This window comes from Xyrauchen texanus, chromosome 24, assembly GCF_025860055.1.
Source record: "Xyrauchen texanus isolate HMW12.3.18 chromosome 24, RBS_HiC_50CHRs, whole genome shotgun sequence".
Classification (NCBI taxonomy): domain Eukaryota; kingdom Metazoa; phylum Chordata; class Actinopteri; order Cypriniformes; family Catostomidae; genus Xyrauchen; species Xyrauchen texanus.
Genome location: NC_068299.1, coordinates 3169118 through 3195720, shown reverse-complemented (window position 1 = coordinate 3195720; position 26603 = coordinate 3169118). Strand labels below are relative to the sequence as shown.

Below are 26603 nucleotides of genomic sequence, written 5' to 3'. Positions count from 1 at the left end.
TAGGGGATAGAATATAAAGTTTGTACAGTATAAAAACCATTATGTCTATGGAAAGTCCCCATAAAACATGGAAACACAACATGTGTGTGTGTGTGTGTGTGTGTGTGTGTGTGTGTGTGTGTGTGTGTGTGTGTGTGGCATGGGAGATGTTTACAATACATACAGAGATATAATAAAGCTTTCTAAAGCAAGCATATGAAGTCTTGGTAAAGTACAAATACTATTAAAATTCTGATTACGTAATTAGAGTTAAGCCCCTGAAAAGAAGAGTTCTTCTATTTACCCCCCTCATGTTGTTCCAAACGTGCTTAACTTTCTTTCTTCCGTTGACCACCGGAATTTACATGATGTGGTTTGTAACACATATCGCGGCTGTTCTGAGGTGAAATGTCCACTGTGTGGCGCTAAAAGCAAGTTTAATATTCTGCCATACAGATGAGGTTTTTGAGGTTAATGCTCTATCGAGATTTATACTGATAAGCTCAATAATATACTCAATAATGCCTACCTCCCTACCCTAAACCTTAAACCTAACCCTAATCGATAGTGTCATAAAAAGCAAATGGAAGATGAAAAACGTGATTGCTAAAGCAACAAAGTGATTTTGTGGTACTTCTATGACACTTTGGGCTCACGTGTCGACTTGCGTGCTCATCAGGACTCGTACTCCGCTCCTTTACGCAAGTGCAACTCTCTATCAGTTGAGCTATTGCGCTAATTGATCACACATGAATAAGCTTGTAAATGTAGTTGGTTGTGTAATGCAAACATAAAAATTTGTTATGTGCTATAGTAAAAGTGTTTAGATGTAATAAGATAGCATTCTGAGAGGAACACGGTGAAAAGTAAGTGTTTATGAACTGATAATCTGCCGTTTTGCATGTGATTTGTGTGAAAGTAAATACAAGTCATTGTTGTTGTAGCGCCTCTAGTGTTCATTTCACGTACAACGAGACGTGTAAAAATCCTTTTGCAAAAATGTAGGTATAGTAACGTGATTCTATGAGATCAGGTTTTGTTATTTGCTAATAATCTATGGCCGTATAACCTATAACCAAGCCATAGTTCTCAAATTTGCATACTTATGAACTTGCCAAAACTGCCGCAACATGTCTTGATGTTACGTACATGGGACATCGTTGTTTACGTGACTGAACGTCACGGTGCGACAGGCCTTGAAGTGGAAGTTTGAATGTGCACAAATGCTAATGAGATTTGAGAGCTATAGCGAAGGACGAGATTAGCAGCGAATGAAAACATAAATTCCGTTCTGGAAAACTTTAATGGAGCTTTTTTTGTCATTTTTAAAACTCAAAATGCATTATGAACATTCTGCCTTAGTTAAACTCAATCGACAGCATTTGTGACATAATATTGATTACAACAAAAGTTAATTTTGACTCATTCCTCCTTTTCTTTAAAAACAGCAAAAATCTGGGTTACAGTGAGGCACTTACAATGGAAGTCAATGGGGCCTTTTTGTTTACATTAAAATACTCACAATAGCCGCAAGACATAAACAATATACATGTAAACGTGATTTTATTCTGATAAAATCACTTACTAACCTTTTATGTGAAAAGTTATAGCCAATTTTACAACTTCGTTGTCATGACGATGTAATGTCAACAAACCATAATTAATGTAAGTGCTTTTATAAAATGAGCTTCACATTTCTGCCTTTAACCCCTCCAGAAATTGGCCCTATTGACTTCCATTGTAATTGCCTTTTTTTTTATTTATTTAAGAAAAGGAAGGACGAGTTGAAACACCTAAACTATCGTGTGGTTGTAGTTAAAACATACAGGATCTGGGATTCAAGTGAAAAAGGTGATACATTCCCAATCCCAAAGTGGACTATAAGTGTGATAATAGTCCTATAATTGTAGCATTATTGAGTTCATCGCTAGAGTTGGGTACTGGGTATAATTACATTTATGGAAATGTCTCTCTGCCAAAGGGCTCGAAACGAGAATGGGTGGAAGACACCAGCTAGAGGAAGAAGGGAACTCTCTTAGCACACATTAGCACACACAACATTGGACAGCCTCTGTACAGTACGTCACTGCTACAGGGTCACATCACAGCAATTACGCTTCAAAGATGCCAAACAAATCCATTTAAAGGAAGAGACTATTGTAGGATAAGGTGAGGCCAAATTAAATATTGTACCTGATGGTCTAGCGCTGTGAAATGTTATTGCTGCTGGCCAGGGATGGATTATGACTTGCAAATTTTCACCAAGGGCCCCCCTCCAAAAAAAAGGGGGGGGGGGAGGGGTGAATGACACAACCTTGCAGCACAGCATACCCCCAGGCGATTGTGCTGACTCATGAGGGCTAGTGTTATTTTTACCCATTGTAAGCTTATTGGAGTGTTCATATCCATATGCCAAGAGCTTTGTGGGCCTTTTCAGATTTGTTGATGTGCTTTCCACAAAAACATGAATTACTTAATTGGATCACTTATTAATTCGCCAAATGGAACATTAAGGGTTCTAAAAGATGTTTGTGCATGGCTTGTCTGCATGTGTGAAAGAATAAAGATCAAAGAGAGACACAAACACTTTCTAGTACAAATAAATCACAGAAAAACGCCCGAGTGAGGGAAAATCATGAGATGAAGGCGCCTTAATCACTGTGGACGACTTAATGACAGAGCAAACAATAAAGAGAAATGACTGACTAAACAAACAAGGTCAAAATCATGAAGAAGTGCACTGGACTTAAAAGCACAGCTTCGTATTAGCAAGTTAGCTTGTATATTTATACCTCGGTCTGTCAGGTCCTGAACACAGACTCTCATGGCGTATCCATCAAGATTCGTACGACTTTTCTAAATTTGGCCAATTCGTATGATATGGTGCGACTGCACTCGTTTGAATCCCTACGACTTTCACTACAGCCATCGACATCGCTGGACATCGTTTTCAAAATGTACACACTCTACTGATTGGTTATGTTTAGATAAGGGGTTTGGGTAAGGGTATAATATTAATAAATATGTCCTTAATGCCTTGTGCGCGAAACTCGTGCTTCCGCATTAGACATCCGGGAATTTGCACATGATGAGTTTATGTGAACAACATCGTGCATCATCACATGAAATAGCCACCTTGTAAATTCTGAACGACTTTTCGTGAGATCGGTTTGGAAACTCTGAAAGTAGGGATGGCCGATACCACTTATTTTCTTTTTGATACGATACAAAGTAGTATTAATGCCAATATGGGTGATACCAATGCCAATAGCTCTATTACGTGTTTTTTTTTCTTGTTTTATTAGCTAATTCTTGGGAAAATGGGTAATTTTAAGTATTATTTTACAAATCCATATTCCTTACATTTATAGGCCTGAAATGGAAAATAATTAAGACTTCTGTTTTGTTTAACCTAATGAAAATTAACCATGGTTTTACTACAGTAACTTTTATACAGTGTCTATATTTTTACTTTGATACTTATGCTATGCATTAATTTTTATGGTTATTAAATAATAATATCACTAGTTTTCGTGGCATTTACGCTGCCAAATCCACAGAGCATAAAAACACACACACAAGAAAAATATTCGGTGCAATTAGTGCACTGTTTTTGAAGTTTTCTAAAGCCATACGATAGGGTTGTGTGAGGAACAAATGGAAAATGATCTTCACCTCCCCAGAAGCTCGCATTCTAGACCGCTATTGTGTTATTTCAAAAATGCTGCACTGTCGTGTTTAGTTACTACCAAAGTCTCTTTTAAGGCAAGTCAGTTCACTCAGCAGCCATCTTTGGGACGCTCCTGTGCAGTTATTTTCTATGTAAACAAGCGGCATTAAAGTACAGCTCCTGTCTACTTGAATTGGGAAAGACTGAAATCTCCAAAATGGTTGGTCAAGATTATGACTAAAGAACATATTTTAGATAAGCAGTAAAGTATTACAACAAAATACCCCTAAAAAAAACTAAAATGTTCAGGCTTGTCCAGCTCATGCACATGCACGTTCTCGAGTTGACTGACAGGTAAAGTCTGTTTCTAAAAGGTGATTGGCTCTTGGTGCGTTCACATACAACGCAAAGAAAATTTAGTTTGACTGCTGGATTATAAATTTGTGTTTAAACTCGCGCGAGTAAAGCGAACCCGCGAGTATTCTTCCTTCTCTTCCGGAAAAGGACAGGAGGAGGGGCTTCTACGACTTGGTTCATAGTAAAGTTCAACCAATATCTGGAATCATCTAGACGCGCATATTTTCAGAACTTACCAGGAAGTCCAACTTCCTCGATCACTTTCCTTCAAGCGATGTCTTTTTTTTGTGCGGTCTCTGTACATGTATGACATTGTGTCATACAATTCTGGGTGCCCACACACCGCTACAACATTTCCATCCATTTTTCCAGATTTCTTCTGCTACTACATCAGTACGTCAGTGACATCCGGACAATCTCAATGCTGATAGGCTTTCGCGACAACGCGGCACGCGAATACATGAATGAAGCGAATTAAGTGATTTTACGTGTTCGAGTCGCACCATTCGCTTCATTCGCACCGCCCGGCAACTATTCGCATCTATTTGCATCTTTGCATTGACTTTGTATGTAAACACTCGCTTCGCATTGTATGTGAACGCACCATTTGGCGGTTCTTTATTTTCTACATTCGCCATATGTGGCGTTCCAATGTCTCCGATTCATATTATAAACGGGACAAACGATGGCTACTTTGAAGTTCAAATATAAGATAGATCTGATTTGCTTCACATAGTTTGATCACTACATAATTTCCATTCTTCTTTTTGTGTTATGTCACAGTTTTGAGTACTTTTATATAGTAAAATGCGTAAAAAGTAGCAATAAAAGAACGAGGGTGTCTAATGCGTCTAAAGCCTACAATGATTTTGTCCATTTTTGTATTGGGCCAATACTGCTGGTGCAAAAGGAAACCCACATAACATAGTAATTATAATTTTTTATCTCTTTCTGTGCCTGGCCCATCCCATAACTTTCACAAGAATATGCTGCATTGTGAAATTTACAAATATATATATATAAATAAACACATAAATGCAGGCCTTCCTGCATGTGCTACTAGACCTCTCCAAATGATCCAGAATGCAGCAGCACGTCTGGTCTTTAATGAACCTAAGAGAGCACATGTTACACCCCTCCTCGTCTCTCTCCACTGGCTGCCGGTTGATGCACGTATTAAATTCAAGGCCCTGATGCTGGCATACAAAAGAGTCACTGGGTCTGCTCCAGCATACCTAAAAACATTTATGCAGAGCTACGTTCCCACCAGAAGCCTGCGGTCGGCTGATGAACGTCGCCTTGTCGTACCAAAACAAAGAGGTACCAAAACACTTTCCCGGACTTTCAGTTTCATCATACCACGGTGGTGGAATGACCTTCCCAACTCAATCCGGGAAGCTCACTCACTCTTTTCCAAGAGCACTAAACCAGTCACTAAAAAAAATAAACTAAAAAATAAAAATAAATCTGCACTTAAATCTGTTTTGTATACTATTCTGATGATAGTGAAACTTTGTAATATGGCACTTTTCGTACCACTGTCTCCCTAAGATGATTTGCTTATGTTTTCCTCTTTTGTAAGTCGCTTTGGATAAAAGCATCTACCAAATGAATAAATGTAAATGTAAATAAATAATAATAATACATGCTTACAGTCTCATATCCTAAAGTACGTGCATCTATATTAAAATGTAACCATTAAATGTATATTTTCAGTTCAATGTCAATGAAACGGTGTAGTCACGTGGTACCAGTTGCATTTCTCCGCGCTGATCAGAATCTGCCAATCACAATCGTTTACTGGATTAGGCTATATTTGTTATCGTTTTATGAATTATTGAGCGTTTTGTGTATTTCAGGTAAGAATCATTGGAATAATTCGATATAAAATACTATTCATTCTAGTGTACGAATGTCTAAAATAAGAAAAAATAAAACAAATTTGAAATATGAATGCGGCTTTCTTTATTTTACTTTTATTTTTTTATTAAGCATTGCCAGAGTTGGGTAAGTTACTCTAAAAATTTAATTAATTACTAACTACTAATTGCCTCTTCTACAGTGTAATTAGATTACTGTACTAATTACTCTGTCTGAAAAGTGATTGCATTACTTATTTCTAATGACTTTCTAAAACACTTATCAGCCTCAACCAGATGAAAAATACAAGGATATACATGAAACTGTTTTTTTTTTAATCCTTTCAAATAAATCATGTCTATGTCTTAATTGCATTTGTACTCATTTCTATTATGGTTTGCTGAATATGAAATTTCAAACATTTATATTTGTGGTTAGATTTGTTTGGTTGTATTCGTGATTGTATTCACAATTCATTGTAAAAAACAAAACAAAAAAAAAAACACTCACATATCAGCCACGTGAATAGTGTCAAATGATACACAGAAAATCCTATTGGCCCATACACGCATGACGTCACACGGCCTGCTTGTGACCAAGTCGCCGCCTCCTGCGGTTCAGGCCAAATCCAACCCATCCCCAGTTAAAGCAGATCTGCCCTCAGCAGGAAGATTGTCCAACACCTCACCTAAATAACTGGAGAAAGTCAAAAACTGAACATGCAAAACTGTTCGGGGGAAAAGAAGTCACTGCAAAGGAGAGGTATAAATGAACCTGTATGATTTATAGGCACATATAAGCACATTACATGCTGTTTGACTTTAATTATGGTCATTACAAGTTCTGCTCGCTCTCTCTCTCTCAATTTTCAATTTAAAAGTACTTTATTGGCATGATTGTGTTTACATACAATATTGCCAAAGCATTAATACACAAAACAGATAATGACAAGACAAATAATAATGATAAGATAGAATTAAAATAAGGTGCCAGGTAATGAATCAAATAAAATAAAAACTATAATAACAATATACACTATACAACATAAAATATTATAAGGACATTATGAACATAAGAAAATAAAAGTACTGTGAATGAAGTACATTAAGTCAGTAATTGGTTTCTGAGGAGGTGCAGTTTAAAAATGAATTTAGCTGCAACTGATGCATTATGGTCCTCCTCCAGTAACACCAGCATCTGATCTGATCTCCCCCAGTAACACCAGCATCTGATCTCATCTCCTCCAGTAACACCAGCATCTGATCTGATCTCCTCCAGTAACACCAGCATATCTGATCTGATCTCCCCAGTAACACCAGCATCTGATCTGATCTCCCCAGTAACACCAGCATCTGATCTGATCTCCCCAGTAACACCAGCATCTGATCTGATCTCCCCAGTAACACCAGCATCTGATCTGATCTCCCCAGTAACACCAGCATCTGATCTGATCTCCCCAGTAACACCAGCATCTGATCTGATCTCCTCCAGTAACACCAGCATCTGATCTGATCTCCCCAGTAACACCAGCATCTGATCTGATCTCCTCCAGTAACACCAGCATCTGATCTCATCTCCCCAGTAACACCAGCATCTGATCTGATCTCCCCAGTAACACCAGCATCTGATCTGATCTCCCCAGTAACACCAGCATCTGATCTGATCTCCTCCAGTAACACCAGCATCTGATCTCATCTCCTCCAGTAACACCAGCATCTGATCTGATCTCCCCAGTAACACCAGCATCTGATCTGATCTCCTCCAGTAACACCAGCATCTGATCTGATCTCCCCAGTAACACCAGCATCTGATCTGATCTCCTCCAGTAACACCAGCATCTGATCTGATCTCCCCAGTAACACCAGCATCTGATCTGATCTCCTCCAGTAACACCAGCATCTGATCTCATCTCCCCAGTAACACCAGCATCTGATCTGATCTCCCCAGTAACACCAGCATCTGATCTGATCTCCCCAGTAACACCAGCATCTGATCTGATCTCCCCAGTAACACCAGCATCTGATCAGATCTCCCCAGTAACACCAGCATCTGATCTGATCTCCCCAGTAACACCAGCATCTGATCAGATCTCCCCAGTAACACCAGCATCTGATCTGATCTCCTCCAGTAACACCAGCATCTGATCTGATCTCCTCCAGTAACACCAGCATCTGATCTGATCTCCCCAGTAACACCAGCATCTGATCTCATCTCCTCCAGTAACACCAGCATCTGATCTGATCTCCTCCAGTAACACCAGCATCTGATCTGATCTCCCCAGTAACACCAGCATCTGATCTGATCTCCTCCAGTAACACCAGCATCTGATCTGATCTCCCCAGTAACACCAGCATCTGATCTGATCTCCTCCAGTAACACCAGCATCTGATCTCATCTCCCCAGTAACACCAGCATCTGATCTGATCTCCCCAGTAACACCAGCATCTGATCTGATCTCCCCAGTAACACCAGCATCTGATCTCATCTCCTCCAGTAACACCAGCATCTGATCTGATCTCCCCAGTAACACCAGCATCTGATCTGATCTCCTCCAGTAACACCAGCATCTGATCTGATCTCCTCCAGTAACACCAGCATCTGATCTGATCTCCCCAGTAACACCAGCATCTGATCTCATCTCCTCCAGTAACACCAGCATCTGATCTGATCTCCCCAGTAACACCAGCATCTGATCTGATCTCCTCCAGTAACACCAGCATCTGATCTGATCTCCCCAGTAACACCAGCATCTGATCTCATCTCCCCAGTAACACCAGCATCTGATCTGATCTCCCCAGTAACACCAGCATCTGATCAGATCTCCCCAGTAACACCAGCATCTGATCTGATCTCCTCCAGTAACACCAGCATCTGATCTGATCTCCTCCAGTAACACCAGCATCTGATCTGATCTCCCCAGTAACACCAGCATCTGATCTGATCTCCTCCAGTAACACCAGCATCTGATCTGATCTCCCCAGTAACACCAGCATCTGATCTGATCTCCCCAGTAACACCAGCATCTGATCTGATCTCCCCCAGTAACACCAGCATCTGATCTGATCTCCCCCAGTAACACCAGCATCTGATCTCATCTCCTCCAGTAACACCAGCATCTGATCTGATCTCCTCCAGTAACACCAGCATCTGATCTGATCTCCTCCAGTAACACCAGCATCTGATCTGATCTCCCCCAGTAACACCAGCATCTGATCTGTTTCTGCCAAACTGGAAAACTGTGGCATGAGGTTTGAGAGTTTGTGGAGGTATTTCTCTCTCAGCTCTGTAAATTTCTCACAGTGAAGGAGAAAGTGTGTCTCTGTCTCGACCTCACCCGTGTCACAGTGTGCACAGACTCGTTCATGTTTGTCTGTGTCGGCCTTTATCTATGTTCAGACTGTGATCACTGAGTCTGTATTTGGTGAGGATCCGTCTCTGTTTTGGATCTCTTACAGTGTGCAGATATTCTGCCACATTATATGTTCTGTTTAGGGCCCAATAACAAGTTTGCTTTGGTTTTTACTTTCATTTTCCCAATGGTCCAAATATGAATTTTGAATCTTTTATGATTTGGTTTATTCTGATTTGGTTTTGTTCAGCAGTGCTGGTCTGAAACTGGTGTTTGTTAGTTGTTAGTGGGTTTGTGAGTTTTCTGGTTTTAGGCTTCAGCTCTTGGGTTTTAAGGGCTTCATGTTGCAGTGTGTTTGGGGAACTTGAATTTAGGTGTGTCCAAAATTTGAGGGATCGTTTTTCAATATGTATAATAAGGGGGTATCTGCCTAGTTCGGCCCGGCATGCATTAGTAGGTGTTCTTCTCTGAACTCTTAGAATGTTTCTACAGAATTCTGCATGCAGGGATTCTATGGGGTGTTTGTCCCATCTCCAGTAATCTGCCATACAGAGTGGACCCCAAACCTCATATCCATACAGAGCAATAGGCATTATAATACTATCAAAGATCTTACTCCAGATTGTTACAGGAATGTCAACTTGGGTATATTTGCCCTTAATAGCATAGAATGCTCTTCTAGCTTTCTCTTTTAGTGCATTCACTGCCAGACCAAAACCCCCTGAAGCACTAATTTTTAGACCGAGGTAGTCGTAGTGTCGGGTGTGTTCTATTGCAGTGTTCCCCAGAGTGCTCTCTCTCTCTCTCTCATTTTATTCCCGGGAGACTGGATTATGTCATAAATAACCCTTACAAAAGAAGTACCATTGTGTTGGCATGTTTTTTTAATGGCATATTACCATAGTAATACCATGTGTGTTTGTGGCATATTACCATAGTAATACCATGTGTGTTTGTGGCATATTACCACAGTAATACCATGTTTGTTTTTGTGGCATATTACCATAGTAATACCATGTGTGTTTGCGGCATATTACCATAGTAATACCATGTTTGTGTTTGTGGCATATTACCATAGTAATACCATGTTTGTGTTTGTGGCATATTACCATAGTAATACCATGTGTGTTTGTGGCATATTACCATAGTAATACCATGTGTGTTTGTGGCATATTACTATAGTAATACCATGTTTGTGTTTGTGGCATATTACCATAGTAATACCATGTTTGTTTTTGTGGCATATTACCATAGTAATACCATGTGTGTTTGTGGCATATTACCATAGTAATACCATGTTTGTTTTTGTGGCATATTACCATAGTAATACCATGTTTGTGTTTGTGGCATATTACCATAGTAATACCATGTTTGTTTTTGTGGCATATTACCATAGTAATACCATGTGTGTTTGTGGCATATTACCATAGTAATACCATGTTTGTTTTTGTGGCATATTACCATAGTAATACCATGTTTGTGTTTGTGGCATATTACCATAGTAATACCATGTTTGTGTTTGTGGCATATTACCATAGTAATACCATGTTTGTGTTTGTGGCATATTACCATAGTAATACCATGTTTGTGTTTGTGGCATATTACCATAGTAATACCATGTTTGTGTTTGTGGCATATTACCATAGTAATACCATGTTTGTGTTTGTGGCATATTACCATAGTAATACCATGTTTGTGTTTGTGGCATATTACCATAGTAATACCATGTTTGTGTTTGTGGCATATTACCATAGTAATACCATGTTTGTGTTTGTGGCATATTACCATAGTAATACCATGTTTGTGTTTGTGGCATATTACCATAGTAATACCATGTTTGTGTTTGTGGCATATTACCATAGTAATACCATGTTTGTGTTTGTGGCATATTACCATAGTAATACCATGTTTGTGTTTGTGGCATATTACCATAGTAATACCATGTGTGTTTGTGGCATATTACCATAGTAATACCATGTTTGTGTTTGTGGCATATTACTATAGTAATACCATGTTTGTGTTTGTGGTATATTACCATAGTAATACCATGTGTGTTTGTGGCATATTACCATAGTAATACCATGTTTGTGTTTGTGGCATATTACCATAGTAATACCATGTTTGTGTTTGTGGCATATTACCATAGTAATACCATGTTTGTGTTTGTGGCATATTACCATAGTAATACCATGTTTGTGTTTGTGGCATATTACCATAGTAATACCATGTTTGTGTTTGTGGCATATTACCATAGTAATACCATGTTTGTGTTTGTGGCATATTACCATAGTAATACCATGTTTGTGTTTGTGGCATATTACCATAGTAATACCATGTTTGTGTTTGTGGCATATTACTATAGTAATACCATGTTTGTGTTTGTGGCATATTACCATAGTAATACCATGTTTGTGTTTGTGGCATATTACCATAGTAATACCATGTTTGTGTTTGTGGCATATTACCATAGTAATACCATGTTTGTGTTTGTGGCATATTACCATAGTAATACCATGTTTGTGTTTGTGGCATATTACCATAGTAATACCATGTTTGTGTTTGTGGCATATTACCATAGTAATACCATGTTTGTGTTTGTGGCATATTACCATAGTAATACCATGTTTGTGTTTGTGGCATATTACCATAGTAATACCATGTGTGTTTGTGGCATATTACCATAGTAATACCATGTGTGTTTGTGGCATATTACCATAGTAATACCATGTGTGTTTTGTGGCATATTACCATAGTAATACCATGTGTGTTTGTGGCATATTACTATAGTAATACCATGTTTGTGTTTGTGGCATATTACCATAGTAATACCATGTGTGTTTGTGGCATATTACCATAGTAATACCATGTGTGTTTGTGGCATATTACCATAGTAATACCATGTTTGTGTTTGTGGCATATTACTATAGTAATACCATGTTTGTGTTTGTGGCATATTACCATAGTAATACCATGTTTGTTTTTGTGGCATATTACCATAGTAATACCATGTTTGTGTTTGTGGCATATTACCATAGTAATACCATGTTTGTGTTTGTGGCATATTACCATAGTAATACCATGTGTGTTTGTGGCATATTACCATAGTAATACCATGTGTGTTTGTGGCATATTACCATAGTAATACCATGTTTTTGTTTGTGGCATATTACTATAGTAATACCATGTTTGTTTTTGTGGTATATTACCATAGTAATACCATGTGTGTTTTTGGCATATTACCATAGTAATACCATGTTTGTTTTTGTGGCATATTACCATAGTAATACCATGTTTGTGGCATATTACCATAGTAATACCATGTGTGTTTTTGTGGTATATTACCATAGTAATACCATGTGTGTTTTTGTGGTATATTACCATAGTAATACCATGTGTGTTTTTGTGGTATATTACCATAGTAATACCATGTGTGTTTGTGGTATATTACCATAGTAATACCATGTGTGTTTGTGGTATATTACCATAGTAATACCATGTGTGTTTGTGGCATATTACCATAGTAATACCATGTGTGTTTGTGGCATATTACCATAGTAATACCATGTTTGTGTTTGTGGCATATTACTATAGTAATACCATGTTTGTTTTTGTGGTATATTACCATAGTAATACCATGTGTGTTTTTGGCATATTACCATAGTAATACCATGTTTGTTTTTGTGGTATATTACCATAGTAATACCATGTTTGTGGCATATTACCATAGTAATACCATGTGTGTTTTTGTGGTATATTACCATAGTAATACCATGTGTGTTTTTGTGGTATATTACCATAGTAATACCATGTGTGTTTGTGGTATATTACCATAGTAATACCATGTTTGTGTTTGTGGCATATTACCATAGTAATACCATGTTTGTTTTTGTGGTATATTACCATAGTAATACCATGTGTGTTTGTGGTATATTACCATAGTAATACCATGTGTGTTTGTGGCATATTACTATAGTAATACCATGTTTGTGTTTGTGGTATATTACCATAGTAATACCATGTTTGTTTTTGTGGTATATTACCATAGTAATACCATGTGTGTTTGTGGCATATTACCATAGTAATACCATGTTTGTGTTTGTGGCATATTACCATAGTAATACCATGTTTGTTTTTGTGGTATATTACCATAGTAATACCATGTGTGTTTGTGGTATATTACCATAGTAATACCATGTTTGTGTTTGTGGCATATTACCATAGTAATACCATGTTTGTTTTTGTGGTATATAGTAATACCATGTGTGTTTGTGGCAAATTACCATAGTAATACCATGTTTGTGTTTGTGGCATATTACCATAGTAATACCATGTGTGTTTGTGGTATATTACCATAGTAATACCATGTGTGTTTGTGGTATATTACCATAGTAATACCATGTTTGTGTTTGTGGCATATTACCATAGTAATACCATGTGTGTTTGTGGCATATTACCATAGTAATACCATGTGTGTTTGTGGTATATTACCATAGTAATACCATGTTTGTTTTTGTGGCATATTACCATAGTAATACCATGTTTGTTTTTGTGGCATATTACCATAGTAATACCATGTTTGTTTTTGTGGTATATAGTAATACCATGTGTGTTTGTGGCAAATTACCATAGTAATACCATGTTTGTGTTTGTGGCATATTACCATAGTAATACCATGTTTGTGTTTGTGGCATATTACCATAGTAATACCATGTGTGTTTGTGGTATATTACCATAGTAATACCATGTGTGTTTGTGGTATATTACCATAGTAATACCATGTTTGTTTTTGTGGCATATTACCATAGTAATACCATGTGTGTTTGTGGCATATTACCATAGTAATACCATGTGTGTTTGTGGTATATTACCATAGTAATACCATGTTTGTTTTTGTGGCATATTACCATAGTAATACCATGTTTGTTTTTGTGGCATATTACCATAGTAATACCATGTTTTTTTGGTGGTATATTACCATAGTAATACCATGTGTGTTTGTGGCATATTACCATAGTAATACCATGTTTTTTGGTGGTATATTACCATAGTAATACCATGTTTATTTGGTGGTATATTACCATAGTAATACCATGTGTGTTTGTGGCATATTACCATAGTAATACCATGTTTGTGGCATATTACCATAGTAATACCATGTTTTTTTGGTGGTATATTACCATAGTAATACCATGTGTGTTTGTGGCATATTACCATAGTAATACCATGTTTGTTTTTGTGGCATATTACCATAGTAATACCATGTTTGTTTTTGTGGCATATTACCACAGTAATACCATGTTTTTTTGGTGGTATATTACCATAGTAATACCATGTTTGTTTGGTGGTATATTACCACAGTAATACCATGTTTGTTTTTGTGGCATATTACCATAGTAATACCATGTTTGTTTTTGTGGCATATTACCATAGTAATACCATGTTGTGTTTGTGGCATATTACCATAGAGGAGGTCATCCAGTCTGGCCATAAGAAGGCCAAAGAGTTTGAAAGAACCACCGTGTCTCTCATAACATTTAAGTAAGTGACTAAAGATTTGGTGAATCTCACAAAAAATGTTCAGGTCATATGGTCATAATGGACCATTGGGGTTTGTTTTGTTTAGACATTTTTCGTGGCAAATAAGCATTTTTTTTTTATTCCCAGCAATGTTTCTCATTACTGTCACATTTTACAGCATTACAATAATTAAAATAAGCGTAATTTAAAAGGCAGTACAAAACTTTTTTTTTTCAATTATTTAAAGTTTTGTGTTAAATGACATTTCGGTAGATTTCTTGCCAGACTTATTAGACTACCCAATAATTATAGACAAACTTTTCCATTTCCCATACTTCTATACAAAAATGTATATACCAATGTGCTTAATCTGCATTAAAATTTGTCTCAACAGGAAATTGTGCTCATTTGCTGAAGACCCCATAGCTGATCGTGAACAGTTCGCCACATTGGTTCGAATGACTGCCAATCATTAAATGGAAAATGTTTTATTGTTTTAGTGCTTACCTGTTCACAAGTCCATGAGATTTTATGTTCATGTAGAAAACATTCCTCACTACTGAAATGATCTAATAAAGTTTATTTTTAAAAATGTAACACGTTCCTCTTCGACTAGGAAATTAAACCTTTTGATTAATTACTAACAGCTACATAATGGTTATTGAGTACTTCACAATATATTAAGTCTAGATGTCATGGAACATGCATACAATTCAGGCTGTATGAGAACCCACAGTCACCAAATACAGATGGATGGATGGAGAGAGGGGGGGGGGGCACAAAAAAGCTGTACAGATAATCATCAGAGCTTCAAATGAGCAAGAAGCCTTTTTTAACATCTCCAGCAATGTTGTTTCCGCTTGCATGTCACCTCACTCGTGGCATTCTGAGTGAAATGACACGAGAACGCGATGCTTTCACAAGTCTGCCGTCTTTTATGCAATGGCCACAAGCTCGAAGACAGTTTCAAACTTAACCTGCTTTTGTCCAATCAGGATAAGCAGGCGGGAATTAACATTTTTAAATCATTTCTGAATGAATAAGGATTGGCCAAATTGTTGCGCAACCAGCCACGTAAAAACACTTTTTTCTTCTTCATTTTTTTTCATAAACATCACGTTTGTCAAACTCAAAACATTGCTGGAGAATACTTAGTGTTTCTCAATCTTTTTTTTTCCTCAAATCTCTTTCACAGAAAGAACGTACACCCTGCGACATGAGAACAATAACAGCAAGACTAAGGTATAAACAACTCCAAAATTAATATACTTAATAAAATAAAGACATTCAAGTACATTTAAGATTTTTGCTTGAAAATACAAAACTACATGAGAAAGCATTAAAATCAAAACTGAATTACATCTCTTTAAAAAAACAAAACAAACCAAAACTGAAGTGCTGGGTCATTTTTTTCCATACATATACACTAGCGCGGTTGCATGGGAAGCACTGCAAGTCTATACGCTCTGGTTCTGGTTTTAAAGCAGCCGTATCTGTCGTATGGCTTAGACCTTCGGCTTGTGCGAGGTTCGTATAGAACTGCACTCTCAACCATCCGCCATCCGTTACTCCAGAAATCCTGAGTCACCACCTTCCGGCATGCTGGTACGCGATACAAGTGCCCAAGAGTATCGCAACCGTCCATTTCTCGAAACAATCGCTTGCAAAGAATGGTATGTTTGTATTTTCATTTGTTTAAATAGAAATGTTTCCTCTCAACATGTGCAAGTGTACACAATAATGCATTAATTCCTTTTTCAAAGAGTTTTTTTTTTGTCTTATAAAATTGAATTATTTCTAGCGTGTAATCTCGTCTGCACTGGACTGAGCACATAGAGTCTGTTAGCTGATGCGCTCCGCTTCAGTTGTGCTGCAGGGTGTTGGACTCTATAGGAGGGGCCGAATCGTACAGTGTGTCTGTGTCGTGAGTTGGCTCTCCGGCTAGCGTGCAAGGGTTCGACAATGTCCCAGCGCCACAGTCGCAGAAAAACCTGCAGGAAACCAGAGATCCAATTAGGGTCACGAGAGATACAATTACAACAATAGCAACAAAAATAAAAACTAAGATGTCAGTTAGCAGAAGAACTGTAAGGGTGGATCTCGGGACAAAACGTCTGGGTCATACTTGACGACAAAAACACAAAAAACGTAAGTAACTGTATTTTCTATCAAGAAATCAAAGGCCATATTTAGGCTATTTTTGCCCCAAATTTCTCATTATTGTAATGCAAAAAAATCTAATTTTACTATGATAAATGTAATCCTGTCTTGGACACCATCTTTTTTTTTAAATGATTAAAATAAGCATAACAAATACAATGTTACTCAAAAGTAATTCACTACAAATTACTACTCTATTTACTATCAAATTTTAACTAGCTTACTAATTTCAATGAAGTAATCTCATTACTAATAACTTTTAAGATCATTTCTAAAGACATTTTCACAGAAAAGCTTTGCTTTTTTGCTGTACAAATTCAAAATGTATACATTTGCTCCTTGTTCATTGACTCATTAGGGGGCGCATGACCTTCAGTTGTCACAAAATGCAAACAGATGTGCATATGAAATGAATTAGATAACAATAATAAGTCTGTTATTAGATTACACCCAACACTGAACAAAAACTACCATGATATATACACCGATCAGCCACATCATTAAAACCAGCTGCCTAATATCATGTAGGTCCCCCTCGTACCACCAAACAGCTCTGACCCATTTCCATAATGCTGACCCCCCCAAACTTAAATAAATCTTATTTCAAGGGGAAAAAAAATGCATTCATGAGATGGGTAGAAATGTGCTTATGCATTGCGGTGAAATATGACCAGTATGTGTTTTCACAAGATTGCCCTGTAAACAAATCTTGTTTAGTAATAAATGCAATGCAAACAAAATGTATAGAATGTGAGACTGACCTATCATGTCTAATAAATTCTACATCATGTCCTTGATGGCATTTCTTGATACAATTCACACAGATGGCGTTACGGTCTGTCGTGTTACAGGTGTGACACCTGTATGGAAAAAGTACATGAGTCATGAAACTGGAATAATTACATGAAAAATGACACCAACATAAATATTTCTAAGGGTGTATAGAAGAGACGTTACCTGTAAAAATCATGCATAGGATAGCTGGTGTAACTGGAAATCTTGTACAGGCACTGACCTCTGCTCACAGCTTTTTCAATCGCATCTTGATTGTTCATGATTTTGTTATCTACAAAGAGGACAGAAGATTACTGTTAGTAATTAACCTCTGAAACCCAGAGATGCCCAGTACCAGGCCGAGAGGGGGCACCAATAACGTAAAAACTAAAATATGGTATTATTAACAACCACTTGCTTGATCTGTACAAAAAGGTGTTGTTATCTTTACAATGAATATAGTGGACCGGACCAATTCTTAAATATTCCTGATTATGTAGAACTGTTCTATTTTCATAACTGCAATCACAACAATCATATTTAAAAGAACAAAAAAGATCAGCCATGTGTTATACAGTTGAAGTCAGAAGTTTACATATACTTAGCTTTAAGTAATTAAAAGAATTTTTTTTTACCATTCATATTAACAAACTATAGTTTTGTCAAGTCGTTTAGGACATCTACTTCGTGCATGACGCGAGTCATTTTTCCAGTAATTGTTTACAGACTGATTGTTTCACTTTTAATTGACTATATCACAATTCCAGTGGGTCAGAAGTTTACATACACTAAGTTAACCGTGCCTTTGAGCAACTTGGAAAATTCCAGAAAATGATGTCAAGCCTTTAGACAATTATCTTCTGATAGCCTAATTGGAGTCAATTGGAGGTGTACCTGTGGATGTATTTTAAGGCCTACCTTCAGTCTCTTTGCTTGACATCATGGGAAAATCAAAAGAAATGAGCAAGACCTCAGAAATAAAATCGTAGACCTTCACAAGTCTGGTTCATCCTTAGGAGCAATTTCCAAATGCCTGAAGGTGCCACGTTCATCTGTACAAACAATAGTACGCAAGTATAAACCTCATGGGACCACGTAGCCATCATAACGCTCAGGAAGGAGATGCATTCTGTCTCCTAGAGATGAATGCAGTTTGGTGTGAAAAGTGCAAATTAGTCCAAGAACAACAGCAAAGGACCTTGTGAAGATGCTGGAGGAAACAGGTAGACAAGTATTTATATCCACAGTAAAACAAGTCCTATATCAACATAACCTGAAAGGCTGCTCTGCAAGGAAGAAGCCACTGCTCCAAAATCACCATAAAAAAGCCAGAATACAGTTTGCAAGTGCACATGGGGACAAAGATCTTACTTTATGGAGAAATGTTCTCTGGTCTAATGAAAAACATTTTACTATTTGGCCATAATGACCATTGGTAAGCCGAAAAACAAAATTCAAACCGTGATGCATGGGGGTGGCAGCATCATGTTATGGGAGGTGCTTTGCTGCAGGAGGGACTGGTGCACTTCACAATATAGATGGCATCATGAGGAAGGAAAATGATGTGGATATATTGAAGCAACATCTCAAGACATCAGCCAGGCAGTTAAAGCTCGCAAATGGGTCTTCCAAATGGACAATGACCCCAAGAATACCTCCAAAGTTGTGGCAAAATTGCTTAAGGGGAACAAAGTCAAGGTATTGGAGTGTCCATCACAAAGCTCTGACCTCAATCCAATGGAAAATTTGGGCAGATCTGAAAAAGCGTGTGTGATCAAGGAGGCCTACAAACCTGACTCAGTTACTCCAGTTCTGTCTGGAGGAATGGGACAAAATTCCAGCAACTTATTGTGAGAAGCTTGTGGAAGGAAACCCAAAACATTTGACCCAAGTTAAACAATTTAAAGGCAATGCTGCCAAATACTAACAAAGTGTATGTAAACTTCTGACCCACTGGGAATGTGATGAAAGAAATAAAAGCTGAAATAAATCATTCTCTCTACTATTATTCTGACATTTCACATTCTTATAATAAAGTAGTGATCCGAACTGACCCAAGACAGGGAATGTTTTATATGATTAAATGTCAGGAATTGTAGGAGTTTAAATGTATTTGGCTAACGTGTATGTAAACTTCTGACTTCAACTGCATATCTTTGGAAAGGTGGCTAATCGCTGGCGATGGCGTCTCTATGGTGACGGTTTCTCTGGGATTGATTGACTGAAACATGATCCTTCACATCATAGATGTATTACATCATCATCATTGGATGTGTAGAGTATTAGAATCCATATTTAGAAACAGCCATGTGTCCCACGTGATGTGAGCAGAGTCAGAGTGCGCATAAACAGACTGCGCACAACGCATGTTTTTGGAGTGATAGAATAAGAGGACCATGTCAGTTGATCTATATTATTAGGCAATTTGTTGATATAAATGTAAGTATTTTTTATATTTTTTTAGACGTTTGCATTTATAGTTTTCAGTTCTTCTGTTTTAATGTTCAATAAAACAACTGAATATTTGTTCGGAGAGGTATTAAGGACACTTGGTGTAAAGAAAGGCCACTAGCATTCCAAATGCTGTAACTTTTGATTCCTGTCTAGTATCAACACACGTTTTTGGCCAGGAACACTTGAAATGTTGGGGAACAGCTTGTTTTTTTCTGACTTCTCTTATTTGCATTCTAAGATATATTATGTAAAAAATGGAAAAGGAACAAAAAGTTCTACTTTGGCCAACAACTATTTAGTGAGTTTTCTCAGCAGTTTCTAAAAGTGAAAATCTCAGAATTGTTCCAAATCTTATATCAAAGGTAAACGGTCTGCGCTTACATAGCGCCTTTTTAACCCTAGCGGTATTCAAAGCACTTTACATTGTGACTCATTCACCCATTCATGCACACATTCACCGATGTCAGAGCTGCCATGCAAGGTGCTAGCCTGCCATTGGGAGCAACTTAGGGTTCAGTGTCTTACCCAAGGACACTTCGGCATGTGGTGTCATGTGGGCCGGGAATCGAACCACCTACCCTGTGATTAGTGGCCAACCAGCTCTACCACCTGAGCCACAGACCCCACCCAAAGGATTTTCTATCAAATGAATCCATGCAATTAACCCAACTTTTTCCTTAAAGTTATAAGCATTTAAGCATTTCTGTTCACCATTTAGAAGGTACATCTTTCAAAAATGCCTTCAGGGTGTAATATATTAAGTTCATCTTTAAATAGTTTTGCAATGTATCCATTTTACCTTTCATTGTGACATTGACACCAGATGCCAAGAACAGCCCGCCAAAACGGTTGTTGAAGATCTGATTGCCTTCTAAAGTTGCAGTTGCATGATTTGTAATCTCAATACCTGTGTAAGGAAGAGATGTTAACAATTAGTCATAAAAACGAATATTATTTAACCATTTAACATCAGCCTGTCGTTTTTGCAAAATAAACCCTGACAGGGTGATCAGCATCATGTATCAACCCAGAGTTTATTTTGTGATAACGGCAGGCTGAACACACATCATCTCGCTTCTTACATGGCTATTTGTATATAAATGAACATGCAATTTTGATTTTGGAGTTGAAATTATTTGATCGCTTTAGAAGACGAACTGAAGATAGAGCACAGCCAGGAAACCACTTGCTAGCAACAACAGTCAATTATACAGTTAGCGCTCATTATTCCAAAATATTTTGACTGCAGAATACTTTACCGGAATGCCGGAATGAGTAAACATAACTAGTAAAGTATAAGTTGTGTAACAGAATCAACTTTTTGTAAAACCATACCAGCAGCAAAACCGTCGAATATTCTGTTCTTGCGAAGCACAGGGTGACTGTTAGTGCTAATGAGAACTCCGGCCTGAGCGTTCCTGAAGATATCATTCTCTTCCAACAAACCTGCAACAGCACATCGTTAAAGTTTCAGAACTTACTGAGAACATAGGGAATATACTAACAACGTAATTTCGAATAACAAACAATTCTGGGATTTTCGGAAATTTCACCTCGTCCTCCGTTAAATATACAGATTCCTCCATCCCTCCCATCGTGGATCTTGTTTCTGCGGAGTGTTGGGTTGCTGTCTGTCTTGATCCAAACTCCAGCCATGGCATTATCAAAGATCTCATTGTCTTCTATTAAGCCTAAACCTGAGCGCACATTTACAGCACAGGGGTTTCAGATAGAGCCATATATAAATGGTAACATAAAACAGAAGGAATATTTTGAGAAGTCATGTGAATAAACAGACGATGACAGGGTGTGAGAGGATATTTCACCTGAATTGTAAACAAGGATTCCTCCATTCTGTCCACCCCAGATCTTATTCCTCCTTATTTTGGGATTACTTCCAGTTCTACAAGAGGAATGCGAAATAATATCAATTCTGTGTCTGCTGAGGAAATTTTACAGCCATATTCCAGGTTAAAATACACAATATTATCATGGGTTAAAGTGTTCATTTTAAAACATAATTTCTGTAGTAATTAACAGCACATATCTGCTGAAACATGTCTTTAAGCTACTCTTGCGCTTGCAAACAATTTGACTCCTAAATGTGGTTACATGATGCAAAAATGTCACTGACCTGATCTGAACTCCAGAGTACATGTGGTTGTAGATGTCGTTGTCTTCTAACACACCATGACCGTTATCATAGAAATAAACGCCCACCTGAAGACAGAGACATAATGCATTAGTGCATCACCAAAGAATATCCATCACTTTCTCAGATTTTAAATCGCTTTAAAGAGACTGAATATTTTAGTTAAGCATTAGAAAAAGTTCACTTCAAACATCCTATTGTCTTAGGGTGCTTTCAGACTTGGTTCAATTGCTTGGACCAAACCGGTTTGTTTCCTCCCCCCGTTGGTCTCTGTTCACATCATAATATTTGGATCCGAACCGTGGTCTGACTGCGTCATCAACGTGAGTACAAGCGGCAGCAGTTTTCCACTGTAATTATGTAACAACTTGTGAAGACATCAGCTTCACTTTGTTACTGAAGTATTACTTACTCTGGAATTCCCACCAAAACTTTACATGCACAGAACGACACTAGTATGTGTCTGCCACAGATGCATTGAATGTGCAATGATGTGAAGAATGTTAGCGCTTGTCTGCCTTGAGCCTGTAGATGCTTTGCAAGAGATGGGAACACTGTGGCTGCTTTCTGAGGGGGATTTATTTGGAGACAAGCAGGTATGAGAAATGCAATAAACCATAATAATTGTGATCTGGAGCCTGCAAAGACGCAAATTATACATCATTACAAGCGGTTCACTTCCACGATTGCTTTCATATCAGCAGCAAACCATATCAAAATCAAAATCAAAAGTAAGAAAGAATCTGGTGTGGCCACCAGTTGCATTATCTACTGCAGTGCATCTCCTATTTATGGACTGCACCAGATTTGCCAGTCTCGCTGTGAGATGTTACCCCACACTTCCACCAAGGTGCTTGCAAGTTCCCGGGCATTTATGGGAGGAATGGTCCTAGCACTCACCCTCCAATCCAACAGGTCCTAGATGTGCTCAATGGGATTGAGATCCGGGCTCTTCGCTGGCCATGGTACAACACTGACATTCCTGTCTTGCGGGACATCACGCACAGAACGAGCAGTATGACTGGTGGCATTGTCATGCTGGTGGGTCATGTCAAGATGAGCCTGCAGGAGGGGTACCACATTAGGGAGGAGGATGTCTTCCCTGTAACGCACAGCGTTGAGATCGCCTGCAATGACAACAAGCTCAGACCGATGATGCTGTGTCACACCGACCCAGACCATGACGGACTATCCACCACCAAATCGATCCTGCTCCAGAGTACAGGCCTCGGTGTAACGCTCATTCCTTCTACGATAAACCCGAGTCCGACCTTCACCCCTGGTGAGACAAAACCGTGACTCTTCAATGAAGAGCACTTTTTGCCAGTCCTGTCTGGTCCAGCGAAAGTGGGTTTGCGCCCATAGGCGACATTGTTGCCGGTGATGTCTGGTAAGGACCTGCCTAACAACAGTCCTACAATACGGGACTTTTAATTAAAAAGAAGCCCGAAATACACTTGGGGCTGTGTGAAAAAGTATTGCCCCGGTTACAAAATCCCCAAATCTATGAATTTGGTATTTAATGGTGTTCAGCTGGACTAGACACTCCCAGGCCTGATTACTGCCAGCCCTGTTCAATCAAGTCAACACCTAAACACAACTTCTATTGCAGCATGAAATTGGCTAAAAGTTTGAAGGGTGACAAAGCCATTTCAAAGGCTCTGGGACTCTAACGAACCCCAGTGAGAGCTATAATCTCCAAATGGAGAACTCTTGGCACAGTAGTTAACCTTCCCAGAAGTGGCCGACATTCCAAAATTCCTTAAAGAGCACAGCGACGACTCATCCAGGAATTCACAAAAAAGCCAAGGACAACATCCAAGGAACTACAGGCCTCTCTTGCATCAATAAAGGTCACAGTTCATGACTCCACTATCAGAAAGACACTGGGCAAAAATGCCATCCATGGAAGAGTGGCGAGGCGAAAACCACTGCTAACCCAGAAGAACATTAATGCTCGTCTGAACTTTCACAAAACACACCTTGATGATCCTCAAACCTTTTGGGAGAATGTTCTGTGGACTGAGGAGACAAAAGTGGAACTGTTTGGAAGACAGAAGTCCCGTTACATCTGGAGTAAATCAAACATAGAATTCCACAAAAGAACATCATACCCACGGTCAACCACAGTGGTGGTAGTGTGATGGTGTGGGGATGCTTTGTTGCTTCAGGGCGACTTGCAATAATTGAGGTAAACATGAATTCTGTTCTCTACCAGAAAATCCTAAAGGAGAACGTCCCGACATCAGTCTGTGAGTTCAACCTGAACTGGATTATGCAGCAATTTCAAGTGTCATAGCAAAGGGTCTGAATACTTATGTCAATGTGAAACTTCAGTTTTTCATTTTAATAAATTTTATGCAAAGTTTTGTCATTATGAGGTATGGAGTGTAGATTGACAATTTCAATCATTTTAGCGTTAGGCTGCAACATCTATTTATATATATATATATATATATATATATATATATATATATATATATATATATATATATATATACATATATACAGTGAGGAAAATAAGTATTTGAACACCCTGCTATTTTGCAAGTTCTCCCACTTGGAAATCATGGAGGGTCTGAAATTGTCATCGTAGGTGCATGTCCACTGTGAGAGACATAATCAAAAAAAAAAAAATCCAGAAATCACAATGTATGATTTTTTAACTATTTATTTGTATGATACAGCTGCAAATAAGTATTTGAACACCTGAGAAAATCAATGTTAATATTTGGTACAGTAGCCTTTGTTTGCAATTACAGAGGTCAAACCTTTCCTGTAGTTTTTCACCAGGTTTGCACACACTGCAGGAGGGATTTTGGCCCACTCCTCCACACAGATCTTCTCTAGATCAGTCAGGTTTCTGGGCTGTCGCTGAGAAACACGGAGTTTGAGCTCCCTCCAAAGATTCTCTATTGGGTTTAGGTCTGGAGACTGGCTAGGCCACGCCAGAACCTTGATATGCTTCTTACAGAGCCACTCCTTGGTTATCCTGGCTGTGTGCTTCGGGTCATTGTCATGTTGGAAGACCAAGCCTCGACCCATCTTCAAAGCTCTAACTGAGGGAAGGAGGTTGTTCCCCAAAATCTCGCAATACATGGCCCCGGTCATCCTCTCCTTAATACAGTGCAGTCGCCCTGTCCCATGTGCAGAAAAACACCCCCAAAGCATGATGCTACCACCCCCATGCTTCACAGTAGGGATGGTGTTCTTGGGATGGTACTCATCATTCTTCTTCCTCCAAACACGGTTAGTGGAATTATGACCAAAAAGTTCTATTTTGGTCTCATCTGACCACATGACCACCACCTCTGGATCATCCAAATGGTCATTGGCAAACTTAAGACGGGCCTTGACATGTGCTGGTTTAAGCAGGGGAACCTTCCGTGCCATGCATGATTTCAAACCATGACGTCTTAGTGTATTACCAACAGTAACCTTGGAAACGGTGGTCCCAGCTCTTTTCAGGTCATTGACCAGCTCCTCCCGTGTAGTTCTGGGCTGATTTCTCACCTTTCTTAGGATCATTGAGACCCCACAAGGTGAGATCTTGATGGAGCCCCAGTCCGAGGGAGATTGACAGTCATGTTTAGCTTCTTCCATTTTCTAATGATTGCTCCAACGGTGGACCTTTTTTCACCAAGCTGCTTGGCAATTTCCCCGTAGCCCTTTCCAGCCTTGTGGAGGTGTACAATTTTGTCTCTAGTGTCTTAGGACAGCTCTTTGGTCTTGGCCATGTTAGTAGTTGGATTCTTACTGATTGTATGGGGTGGACAGGTGTCTTTATGCAGCTAACGACCTCAAACAGGTGCATCTAATTTAGGATAATAAATGGAGTGGAGGTGGACATTTTAAAGGCAGACTTACAGGTCTTTGAGGGTCAGAATTCTAGCTGATAGACAGGTGTTCAAATACTTATTTGCAGCTGTATTATACAAATAAATAGTTAAAAAATCATACATTGTGATTTCTGGATTTTTTTTTAGATTATGTCTCTCACAGTGGACATGCACCTACGATGACAATTTCAGACCCTCCATGATTTCCAAGTGGGAGAACTTGCAAAATAGCAGGGTGTTCAAATACTTATTTTCCTCAATGTATATATATATATATATATATATATATATATATATATATATATATATATACATACATATATACACACATACATACAAAACACACACACACTGAATATTAATATAGTAACAACATTTTTTAATGTTTTCTTAAAAAAAGTTTAAAAACTATTGTCCAAGGATAAGTATGTCTCAACATAGGTTTATTTCAATCACTTCAGACATCTTATAATATCTCAACTATATTACAAC

At 38.3% G+C, this 26603-nt stretch overlaps 1 protein-coding gene across 1 annotated transcript in view; it reads right to left on the bottom strand.

Annotated features, from left to right (window-relative positions):
* Positions 1-15087: 15087 nt before the first annotated feature.
* The window catches only part of LOC127617487 (F-box only protein 11-like), a 41290-nt gene continuing 29774 nt past the window's right edge, over positions 15088-26603 (bottom strand). Inside the window, exons 14-21 of the mRNA XM_052089464.1 lie at positions 22255-22340; positions 21947-22023; positions 21674-21817; positions 21456-21566; positions 20920-21027; positions 17850-17958; positions 17654-17752; positions 15088-16723 (exon numbers count right to left, since the gene is read on the bottom strand). Coding sequence (XP_051945424.1) covers positions 16594-16723; positions 17654-17752; positions 17850-17958; positions 20920-21027; positions 21456-21566; positions 21674-21817; positions 21947-22023; positions 22255-22340 — 864 coding nt within the window. The 3' untranslated portion in view covers positions 15088-16593. The remainder of the gene's footprint in view (positions 16724-17653; positions 17753-17849; positions 17959-20919; positions 21028-21455; positions 21567-21673; positions 21818-21946; positions 22024-22254; positions 22341-26603) is intronic.